Source organism: Phyllostomus hastatus, unplaced genomic scaffold, assembly GCF_019186645.2.
Source record: "Phyllostomus hastatus isolate PE091 unplaced genomic scaffold, TTU_PhHast_1.1 phas_scaffold_55, whole genome shotgun sequence".
NCBI classification, from domain to species: Eukaryota; Metazoa; Chordata; class Mammalia; order Chiroptera; family Phyllostomidae; genus Phyllostomus; species Phyllostomus hastatus.
The window spans coordinates 12,995,916-13,006,892 of record NW_025334035.1 but is presented as its reverse complement, the minus strand read 5'-3'; the positions used below and the strand labels follow the sequence as shown (position 1 = coordinate 13,006,892).

Here is a 10,977-nt window from a genome sequence, read left to right as displayed (position 1 = left end):
CTTGTAACCAGAGCCATCGGTGGGATGGGGCACATGTGGCCTCATGCCTGGGAGCCTGAGTGAGCTGACAGCAGCTTTGCCAACTCAGCAGGGTCTTGGGAACCTGGACCACAGCCTGGAATGGACCTTTCAGTCCAAGGAGCTGACTCAGGACTGGAGCCATCTGTGATGGGAGGGGATGGATGGTCCTGGAGGGACTGTCCTGGAAGTCAGAACCTTATGGGGATTCAGGCCATGCCCAGCCTTATCTGGGTCTCTGTTCAAAACTGAAAGATGCCAGCCAAATATGGAAGCTGCTAGGGAGCTGGCGCCTCCCTCCAGCTTTGCCATCTCTGGTCTGAAACTTGTCCCACTTCAAGGCCTGCTCCTTCATCACCCAAAACAGGCCTGAGCCCTTGGGCCCAGCTGCTCAGGCCAGGCCTCTGATGCCTGCACAAGGGGTTCTGGCACAGAGGCACCTTGTTCAGGGCCAGGGCAACAGCAAGGCCAGTCAGGGGGTCTGCAGGGTGTGGGGAACACATCCTGTTGCCCCTTGGGGCCAGGGTGACGGTCCAGGGCGTGGAGGCAGCCGTGCTGGCATGGGTACCAGGGCAGCTGGGGGCACTGCAGCACCCCCTGTGTCCAGCTTGCAACCCGGACAGTACCCGGAGGGCATTAGCTTGACAGGATGTGACCTTCTTCCTGAGCCCTGCAGGAGAGTACTATGGGGCAGAACCTGAGGGATGACACGCCTCTGCCTGCCCTGGACCCCTGTTCCCATCTCCCCTTGCCTCACAAGCCTTACTCCAGCGGGGCTCTTTGTCTTGTACCTCTGGGTCTTTGAGATGCTGGTCCTTCTGCTAGAAATGTCTTCTCACCTCCATATCTTTGCTGACCAAGTCAGATCCGTTTTCTGGGCTCAGCTTGGGCATTGCTTTGTGGAGACCTTCCCAGATGTTCAGGTCCAAGCGCGGTGCCGTTGCTTGGTCCTTCCATGTCTGCTCTCAACGACCCTCCTCAGAGAGCTCTTTCCCCAGGCCTGGCCTAAGACCTGTGTGTCTTCCTCATTAGACTGGAAGTGCCCTGAGGGTTTACCAGTCCACTCCCAGGGCCAGCATAATGCCTGGTGTATCTGCTCAATAAAAATTTGTAGTATGGATGGAAGAATAAAAACAGATCACTGGATGGACGGATGGATGGGTAGGTGGAAGGGTGGGGGTGGTGAACCCCTCAGCCACCTGGCAGAAATCAGGGACACCCCAGGTGGGATCAGCACACAGCACAGGCTGCCCAGCGGTCAGGGTCTCTGGGGTCTCGTGGGAACATTTGCCTTGGAAACTTTCACAGGCCTCTGGGTCTAGGAGTGGCACTTGGGCCTCGGGAGAGACTGTGGAGGTGAAAGCAGCTCTGGGAGAGAAACAGAAAACGAGGAGTGACAGGAGCCATGCCTCGGCCATAGTCCGAGAGAGCTGTTCACCTTTGGGGAGAGATATTGTGGAAGGAGTTGTTGGGGTGCTGAGGTGACCTGGTTGCTCATCCTCCAAGTGAGGAGCTTGGGAGGGAGAAGTGGAGAATGGTGCCACTGGGTTCAGAGTGTGGTGGCAGGGTGTTGTCACCTCAGCCCCAGGGTCCCAAGTCTGAGCTTGTTTCCCTCATTTTCCCAGCCACTCAACCAGTAGGAAGAGCCCTTGGGCAGCTGGATGGAGGCCGGCAGAGTCAGAGAGCTGGCCCTCCTGGGGAAGGTGCAACAGCTTTGGAGCTGCAGCAGGCTGCCACTGGCTGGAGCGGCCGGGGTGATCCCCTGCCTGTGGCCTGGGCCTCACTGGCAGAGCTAGAGGCATCCAGGTGTTTCCCAGGAGCACAGAGAAGGGACAGGCTTCAGACAGCAGGAATGGATGGGGAGAGATCCAGTGCTCACCAGCACCCCCGGTTCCTGGTGAGGGCCAGCTGCCCCATGCCCTTTGGACGTTTCCAGGCCAGTAAGGTGGAAGAGGAGCAGAACAGTTCCTCAGGAGGGAATTCTGGACTCACCAAGCCCCCCTCCATTTACACATCAGGAACCCGAGGCCCAGAGAACGTCAGTGGTTTGCCCAAGGTCTCACAGCAAGCTGGGCCAGAACCATCCTGATTCTACACAGAATGGCTGGGCCAAGTTTTCTACCCCCTGAGGCAAGTGACTGAGATACAGCAAGACTACACACTCTTTCCGTGCTTGTTAACATAGTTGACATGAGTTCTGCCACCTAAGGAAACTACAGAATGTAATGTGGGAGTCCGACTGCATGGCTTTGGATTCTACCTGTGTGCCCTGGGCAAGTGATTGAACATCTGGCCTCAGTTTCCTCTTGTGGAACACAGTGCCTCCTTCACAGGTTGTGTTGTCGAGTGCAAGTTTGTGTGCATGCTTGGAACAGCAACAGTGTGTGATATGTTTGCATGCATAAGGGAGGGAGGGAGTGTGAGCACCTGTGTAAATGTGCATGAGTGTGAGGGCCTTGGTGCATGAGCAGGGTGTTTGTATTGGAGTGTTAATGAGTGAGCACATGTGTGAACCTATACACACCATGGGCACGTGCCTGAGTTGGGGGTGTATAGAGACAAGAGCAGTGAAGGTGGGTGTGTACACAGTGTGGGGAAGCAGGAGTATTTTCACCCTGCATGTGTGTGAATTCGCGTGGGAGGTCGTGAAAGGGGATGACTAGATAGACAGGTGACTGAGTACATGCACTTGCTTGTGTGAAGCAGCTCCTGCCTGCATCAGGGGACTCGGAAGCTGCCCCAAATGGGGTTTCAGTCTGAGAGACTGTATTTTTGGCTGCTGACGCTGGTTTTTCCAAAAGTGACCTTAGCCCTTCACCTCCTTCCAGCTCAGAAGCTGAAGCCAGAGCTTAGGTGAGTGGCCTGGGCTGGGCCTCCAGAACCTGGCTCACAGGGAGGGAGGAACCCGGTGTTTGTGGGGGGAATGAACGGACAAATGGGTGAAATAATGAATGAGTCTGTCTGCAGGGCCCAAGGTTCACACCATCCCCATGGCTCAAGTTCCTGGAACCCAGGACCACCCTCCTGCCCAGTCCCTTCTCTGTCGATTCTGTTCTCACTAATGTCCCCTCTCAGCCCCCAGATGTACCCGGCGGTCTGTCTATCTCACAGGGCTGGGCCTGGCTCACTGTGGCCTTTCCTGTCCCCATGAGTTCCTGGGGTAGGTTAGAGCCCCATGGAGGGCCTGCATGGGTTCCTCACCCTCATTGGGAAACAAGGAGCCCCCTTTCCTCTCCAGACAGTGTGGTCCCCATGCAGGTGGGCTGGGCCAACCTGCTCGTCCACTTGTGTTGGGGGTTACCTACCTACCAGCCTCAGGAACTTGGCATGGATCTGGCCCTTTGACCTTGGGGGACCTCCCTCCACATCGGAGCAAATACATCAAAATGAGTGTTGCCCATAGCCCACATTTTTCCCATGAATTTTTAAAAGAGGATTTAAATAACCTTTACAATGTTGAATTTTATTGATAAGAACCAATTGCTTACTATTGTGTATAAACACTTAACAGCAAAGTCCTGACACCCCAGAACCCAGCTCAGAGCCTGGCACCAGGCAGGTGCTCAGTGGGCATTTGTCGACTCATGATTTGACTCTGACTTCACGGAAGACAATGATTGCTGAGTTGGCCGGATGACATCATATGAGGGGTAGCTGACACTGAATTAAGAGGTATGTATTACTTTTGACTTCAAAGTTTTCTTTTTGTCGATTTGAGACTCTTGTTTTCTCTTCAGGTTTCAATCACCCCCAAGACTAGAAGTGCTCACAAGCCTGTGGAGCCTAGTAGTTATGATGGGCCATCCATGCCTGACCCCCACAGCCAGCCTCCCCGGGCAAGCCCTTCTCCCCAGAGCCCAGGAGAGGCCCCGAGAGTGAAGGGCAGGTCGAGAGACCTTTCTCCAGCACAGCTCTGGGCGTGGGGTTGCTCCCCTCCCCCCTGCCAGCCCCTCATGGTGAGGCCCCTCATGTGCCCAGGTCTGGGTTGGGGCTTTTCCCTGTAGCCTGGCCTCCTGCCCACCTCCAGCCCTGTCCTCCTAACCTGCTGTTCACGAAGCAGCCAGGGTGACCAGGGCTGGCCTCTTGGGAGTGTGACCAGTGTCATCACTCGGGGCCAGTCCGCAGAGGTCTCTGTGCCCAGGGGGCAGTGCTCTGCAGTCGCAATCTGGAAATACTTCATAACCGGAGCTTTGAATTTGTGTGGAGCAAGCGCCCTCCCCCTCCCTGTTCTTATCTTTTCCCGTCTCCATGGTGACTCACCACTTCAGCTTGCCTGCATCTCAGCCTCTGCCAGGGATTCTGAGCCTGGCTCTGTCCCTCCCTCCTCCAGAGCCCTGGTTCCTGCAGTCCTCTCTCCTCCCCCTGGGGTGAGTCCAGAGGCAGCCTCCTCTTTCCCGACTGTCACATCTATTTTTCAGCTCTGACGAGTTGGCTGCTCAGGGGAGACCATCCCCCCACACCCTCCACCTGTCACAGCTCAGCAGCCCTTGCAGTCTTACTGCTGCTGAAGGCCCCAGGGGCCTCCGCCCTCGGCTCTGGACCCACTCCCCACTGCCAGCCTCCCATGCCCCGGTCCGCCTTGTCTGTTATCTCCTTCTGTCACTGGTTTGGCAAACAGGCAAGTCTTCTCCTCAGATTTGGGAAAAGGGGTGGGGGTGGGAAGGGGCTGCCTGGGGACGGGTGGGCATGCAGACAGGGGTGAGAGGCTGCTAAAACCTGAGATGAAGACAGACATCTGGGTTCTTTTCAAACTGACGGGGTTTTTTGTTGTTATTTTTCCCCAAAATTTCCTCTTCAAGGAGAGAAAGCAGAGCTTCATGGGAAACCACAGCAACAGTTGGTAAGTGGCAGGGCCTGAGGGAGGACCCCGGCAATGGGCCTTGTAGGTCGCTTGGTCCAGGAACACGAGGCTGTGGCTGTCCCAGGGGAGGGAGCTCAAGGCTGGATCTGCCAGTATTGGAGGGGGGTGGGGACAGGGAAATCGGGTGGATGCTGCAAAGAGGCCGATTCCAGCTCGGGGTGGGAGAGTGGAAAGAATCTTTTAAGGACCAGAGCCTTCTGCCCCACCACCAGGGGGCTCCCACGCTCTCCCACGCTCTCCCTGCAGTCCCACCGCCGGTGTGTTTAAGTCGCTGTAGGAGGCTGTAGAAGGGATCACTCATTAAGCTGTCCAGCCGGGTCAGTAACTCCTTGAGGAACCCCTGGCAGCAGGAGGCCTTGGGTGAGGGTTTTCGCGAGCATTTGTGCCAGACACAGGAGAGTGTGCATGCGCAGCGCCTGCCCAGCGCCTGGCACGAACCCTCTCCTCAGATCACTCCATCGGCCCCAGGAGGCAGGCGCTGCTCCCCTTTCCTCTGGTTAGGACACTGGCGCCCGAATGGGGGAGAAACTTGCCCACGGTTGTACTTGGTGGTACGGCAGAGCCAAATTTCATCCGTTCCAGGCTGCCTCCCTCCCCGGGTTCCTCTCCCCAGGCTCTGCTGCCCCCACGCTGGGGTCCTCAGGCTCTGGGATGCAAGCCAGAGAGGAACGGGCAGAACAGGCAGAACGCAGCTTCCCTAGGCACAGCCTGCTGGCTCAATTCCTGGCCTGTACACCCTGCACCCCACATGCTGCTCTCAAACGACCCGTGCCGCCCCGCAGGTCCCACACACCATTCCCCAAGTTGGAGCTGGGCCTGGGGTCCCGGCCCGTGGCGCCTCGAGAGCCCCCGGCCTGCGGTATCTGCCTGGAGCGGCTGCGCGAGCCGGTCTCGCTGGACTGCGGCCACGACTTCTGCGCTCGGTGCTTCAGCACGCACCGCCCGCCCGGCGGCGAACGGCCCCGCTGCCCCGAGTGCCGCGAGGCTTGCGCTCGCAGGAAGGGCCTTCGCGGTCTGCGCGACAAGATGAAGGGCCTGCTGCGGGGGCCGCCGCCCTCCGCTGCGCAGGTCTGGTACCAGGCCTCCTCCAGGCGGGGCGAGGGCGAGGGCGGCGTGGGAGACCCGGTCGATCCGAGGGCGGGGTGTGTAGCTCTGGCCCCATCCTTGGATGTCAGTGTGAGAAAGGGAGCTCGGGGCCGGACACACTCCAGACTTAGCCCTTCTCTCTCCCGGCAAGGAGGCCTGTGCCGCGAGGACGGAGCCCTTGCTGCTGGTGCGAATCAGCGCCTCCGGAGGCCTCATTCTGCGGATGGGGGCCATCAACCGCTGCCTGAAACACCCCTTGGCCAGGGATACCCCCGTCTGCCTCCTTGCCGTTCTGGGGGAGCAGCACTCAGGAAAAACCTTCCTCCTCGACTGCCTGCTCCAGGGGCTGCCGGGCCCGGTGAGGGCGGGCTCGTGCAGGGGCTGGGGCAGGTGAAGGGTCCCAGGCTGGCTTTGGAAGCGGAATGGGGACTGGATGCATCCATCGATGTTCTCTGTCCTGCAGGAGTCCAGCGAAGGCGGCTGGCTGAGAGGAGGGGGCTCCCTGCAGGGGCCCCGATGGGGCGCCAGCAGCCTCAGCAGGGGCATTTGGATGTGGAGCCACCCCTTCCTGCTGGGGAAGGAGGGGAGGAAGGTGAGGGGAGGAAGGGCAGGGAAAGTCAAGAGTGGGTCAGGGAGGAAGGGAAGAGAGAGCAGAGATGGACAAAAGGGAGGTGGATGGCAATGAAAGCCCTGGGGCAAAGACAAGAAGACGGGGTGGCCCGAGGTACTGAGACAGGCTTGACCCCTCGGTTCGTCCCCTGCCGCTGCACAGGTGGCTGTGTTCCTGGTGGACACGGGGGACGCTATGAGCCCTGAACTGAGCCGGGAAACAAGGACCAAGCTCTGTGCCCTCACCATGATGCTGAGCTCCTACCAGGTGGGGGCGCTGTGATCTGGTGTCCTACTCCAGCTCAGCTTTTTGCAAACCTGGGGCATCTCGGCTGGGTCTAGCCCTGAGAGCATAGGGGGCGGTCACTGTATCTCGAAGGCTTTTGTGTCCAGGGTCCCTGCAAATTCTGGGAGTGCCCCTCCAAAGGAAGGATGCCCCCAGTTGGTGAAGGTGGGAACATTGCTTGTTCTAAAGGTGGGTGGAAGTTCCCCCAGGGGAGGGAGGGGCAGTTGAAGCTCTGCAGGATCACTCCCTCACCTGCCTTCCATCCCTCACAGCCAGCTGCTCTGCAGGCTGTGGAGACCCCTGGCTGGGCTCTCCAAGGTCCTAAGACCCTCACTGAGGTCTTCCCAGTATCTCTGGGAGGTACTAAAGAGGGCCTTTACAGATCCTCTTCCATCTTGTTCTCCTTGGTTCCAGATCCTCAACACTTCCCAGGAGCTGAAAGACACAGACCTAGAATACCTGGAGGTGAGGAGACATCTGGTGTTGGGGTGCCCCGGTCCCTGCCTTGACCATGAGGCTAGAGGACTGCACCAAGCCAGAATGAGGTGCTTTCCAGTTCTGGCCTAGGATCCCATGACTTGGAACTGGGTTGGTTGGTGTGAGGCAGAGAATGCAGCACGGACACCTGGTTGGCGGGAGGCTGGAGAGGCCTGGAGCTGGGAGCTGGGAGCTGGGTTTGCACAGTGGGCCCAGTGTGGAAGGGAGGCATCGACCATGAAGAGGCCTAGCTGTGACCTTCATTGTCCCACCTCTAGATGTTTGTCCATGTGGCCGAGGTGATGGGCAGGCATTATGGGATGGTGCCAATACAGGTGAGATGCCTATTTCTGGACTCATTGCTCAGACCCAGACACCCCTCCCCGGCTGCTGGTGTCAGGACCCCTTCTCTTCCAGCACCTGGATCTCTTAGTTCGTGACTCATTCCATCCCAACAAGGCAGGGCAGGGGCATGTGGGTGATGTCCTCCAGGTGAGTGTGTAGAGGGAAGGGGGTGGACAGGTCAAGGTGAGGGATCCTGTAGGTAAGCTAGGAATGTGGTTGGACCACTAGCTCAGGGATCTCTTCATCCATCTCTCAGAAATCTGGCAAATACCCCAGGGTTCGGGAGCTGCTACAAGGGCAGCAAGCCCGTTGCTACCTCCTGCCTGCCCCAAGGAGACGCTGGGCCAGTGGAGACCAGGGAACCCTGGGCGGTAAGTGTTCCCAGCAGCAAAGGCCTCCTCAGCTTGTGCTCCTCTGGAGGGCCAGATCCTTTGCACACTGGCCCCTGTCTCCCAGCCTCTGACACTCTTTCTCCCCACTGAAGCCCAGTCCTGCTCAGTCCCATCTCCTGAGCATGAGAAATTTCTTTGCAGACACAGAGGATGATTTCTGTCACCTGCGAGCCTACATTGCTGATGTGCTGAGCGCTGCCCCCCAGCATGCCAAGAGCCGTTGCCAGGGGTACTGGAGTGAGGGACGCCCCGTGGCCAGAGGGGACAGCCGCCTGCTCACAGGGCAGCAGTTAGCTCAGGAAATCAAGGTGTGAAAACTCTCCGGAGACACAGGGGAGCCTGCTGGCCCTCTACCCTCCCTGATCCTCTGATGATGTTTCTGCAGAACCTCTCGGGCTGGATGGGCAGGACAGGGCCTGGCTTTGCCTCTCCAGATGAGGTACAGAGCTTCCCTGAAGGACCCAGGGGGCCGGGAGGGAGGCAAACTGGTGCACCCTGGGATCTGGGGAGGAAGTGGAAGGCAGCCTGGCTTTTTCTGTGGTCAGATGGCTGCCCAGCTGCACGACCTGCGGATGCTGGAAGCTGCCAAGAAGGAGTTTAAGGAATATGTGCGGCAGCAGGTGAGCCCCCCAGGCCCACACAGGGGCCAGGTGTCCAGCTGGGGGAGCCCATAGTGGGAGAGGGCTCCAAGTATCCTGGTCAAGGCTCCTTCTTTCTCCTCCTGGCATAGGATGTGGCCACCAAGCGCATATTCTCTGCGCTCCGGGTCCTGCCTGAGACCATGAGGAACTTCCTCTCTGCCCAGAAAGATGCCATCCTGGCTCGCCATGGAGCGGCCTTGCTGTGCCAGGAGAGGGAGCAAGCCTTGGAGGTCCTGGAGGCTGAGCTGCAGGCAGAGGCCAAGGCCTTCATGGACACCTACACCATGCGCTTCTGTGGCCACCTGGCTGCCGTGGGGGGTGCTGTGGGGGCTGGGCTCATGGGCCTGGCTGGGGGTGTGGTGGGTGCAGGCATGGCCGCAGCGGCACTGGCTGCAGAGGCTGGGATGGTGGCAGCTGGAGCTGCGGTGGGAGCCACAGGGGCAGCTGTGGTCGGGGGTGGTGTGGGAGCTGGTTTGGCTGCCACCGTGGGCTGCATAGAGCGGGAGGAGGAGGAGAGGGTGCAGGAAGGGGACCAAGAGCCCCTGCTCCAGGAAGAGTAACAACCCCCAGGAGACAGTAAAAGGAGGGAGAGATTCGAGGGGTGAGGAAAGGAAGTGGGGGAGGGAGCAATGTTCTGAGGACCCCCATGTTCCACTCTGCCCTGGTGAATACCCAGCGTCTAGGTAGCTGACTGAGCCAAAGAACCCAGGTGGCCCCAGGAACCTGGGGATGGTCTCAGGGGCCAGGAGGCAATACTTAGGGCAGTAAATAGGATACAGGGCCTATTTTTGGTTGCAGATAATTGCTAACCTGCAATTGACCCAAATGCACTTGACCGAGGTGTCCACCAGGAGTAAGGCTCCACCCTCCCAACTGTGGCTTATTTTCCCAGGACGGTAGGAAGGCTGAGTGACCTGGAAGGTCTCCCCCTGGGCCGAGAGGGCCTGTCCTTTCACAGAAGGGAGCAACCCAGTTGAGTGGCCTTGGTGTTCAGGATCGAGGAGCACTACTGAGGGCCTGGGGAAGCGGGAGCACCAGACAAAACCAAAGACTCTGTGTGAGGTAGACAGTGACCTAACCCCTAGAGTGGGGAAACTTGTCCCTGTGAGTCTCCCTAAAGCCACCAGCAGGACAAAGTTGGTGCCCCTCCCTCCTGAAACCCTAGAGAGTCTGTGTGTGGGCCTTGAACAGGGTCTCCTGGTTGTGCCCTTGGTCACACCTGGCCAAATGCATAGTGCCTGTCGTTTTTGTGGAATGCCATCCCAGCAATGGGTTAAATGCCAAAACACCCCACCTGTGACTGTATGTGGAGCGCAAGCAGGCAGCCCTGGGACAAGCCTGGGAAAGTCCTGCAAGCGTCCACAAGGGAGACTGTGCGAGGCCACACGCCCTGACCTGCCTGTGAGAAGACCCCTCTGTTCCACATTAGCGGGGGGCTAGGTACAGCTCCCACAGGGAACCTGAGGGCCCAGGGCCCCTCCCAGGGTTCGAGGAAGTCCTACTAGGACAACTTCTAGGCCACTGAACTGCAAAGGGTTAATGGGCACGTTATATGAAAAATAAAATGTGTGTGCTTGAATGTTAGATTTCCAGTAAATTATTGAAACAGTGTTGGAATTCAGCTACCAGAGGGCTTTGGGGCAGGAGGAGGTGACTCATGGATGGGAAGGTGCTCTGTTATGGGGACTCATGGATGGGAAGAGGGTGAATGAAATTCAAGAGATCTGGGAGCTGAGCGTCTGAGGTCCCCATTTGGAGGATTGTAGGAGGGCTCAGGCCAAAGGACAAGGGCACTGTCACCTTTGCAGGCTTGTCCACTAGGACTTGGGGTCCTGCTCCCTGGGTCTCTCCTGCTTCAGCTGGCCCCCTGAACAGGTGGTCACCCACCATCTGCCCTGGCAGGAGGAGAGCATGGAGGCAGAGATGGGAAATCCTTGCTGAAGCTATGGAGAGAGGAGGGACCCAGGACCACTGCTGTGGGGCCAGACAGCTGAGGGTCCACTAAGACCCCCCATAATTTCAGCAGTGGTCACAGTGTCCAAATCCTGACTTGCACAGGTGCAAACACAGGGAGGGCAAGTCTCAGTGAAGGCCCCCAGCTGGCTGACAGTGAAAGCAAGGGAGTCCCGAACCCCTGGTCCCCCATTGGTGCCCCTCCACAGATGCTGGGAGAGGTTTTGTGAGACTGGGCTGGGCTGAGATGGAGGCGCTCCTCCTTGGTGATGTCTTACCCCAACCTCCAACTCACTCCAGATCTAAGGA

The 10,977-nt window shown here is 58.4% G+C and overlaps 1 protein-coding gene across 3 annotated transcripts; it reads left to right on the top strand.

The window, feature by feature from the left end:
- The first annotated feature begins 3,578 nt into the window (after window positions 1–3,578).
- RNF112 (ring finger protein 112) lies at window positions 3,579–10,280 on the top strand. 3 transcript variants are annotated; one of them, XM_045824324.1, is made up of 15 exons: window positions 3,579–3,690; window positions 4,437–4,636; window positions 4,818–4,858; window positions 5,662–5,947; window positions 6,120–6,323; window positions 6,429–6,557; window positions 6,738–6,842; window positions 7,275–7,325; window positions 7,616–7,672; window positions 7,755–7,829; window positions 7,939–8,053; window positions 8,216–8,382; window positions 8,460–8,513; window positions 8,620–8,694; window positions 8,805–10,280. In XM_045824324.1, exons 2-15 carry the CDS (start codon window positions 4,583–4,585, stop codon window positions 9,273–9,275), a joined length of 1,884 nt encoding a protein of 627 aa, XP_045680280.1. In that variant the 5' UTR covers window positions 3,579–3,690; window positions 4,437–4,582; the 3' UTR covers window positions 9,276–10,280. The 3 variants fall into 3 exon arrangements, with proteins under 3 accessions (XP_045680280.1, XP_045680281.1, XP_045680279.1); XM_045824325.1 differs by having other exon boundaries at window positions 6,117–6,323; window positions 8,880–10,280; XM_045824323.1 differs by having other exon boundaries at window positions 6,117–6,323.
- Window positions 10,281–10,977: the final 697 nt, after the last annotated feature.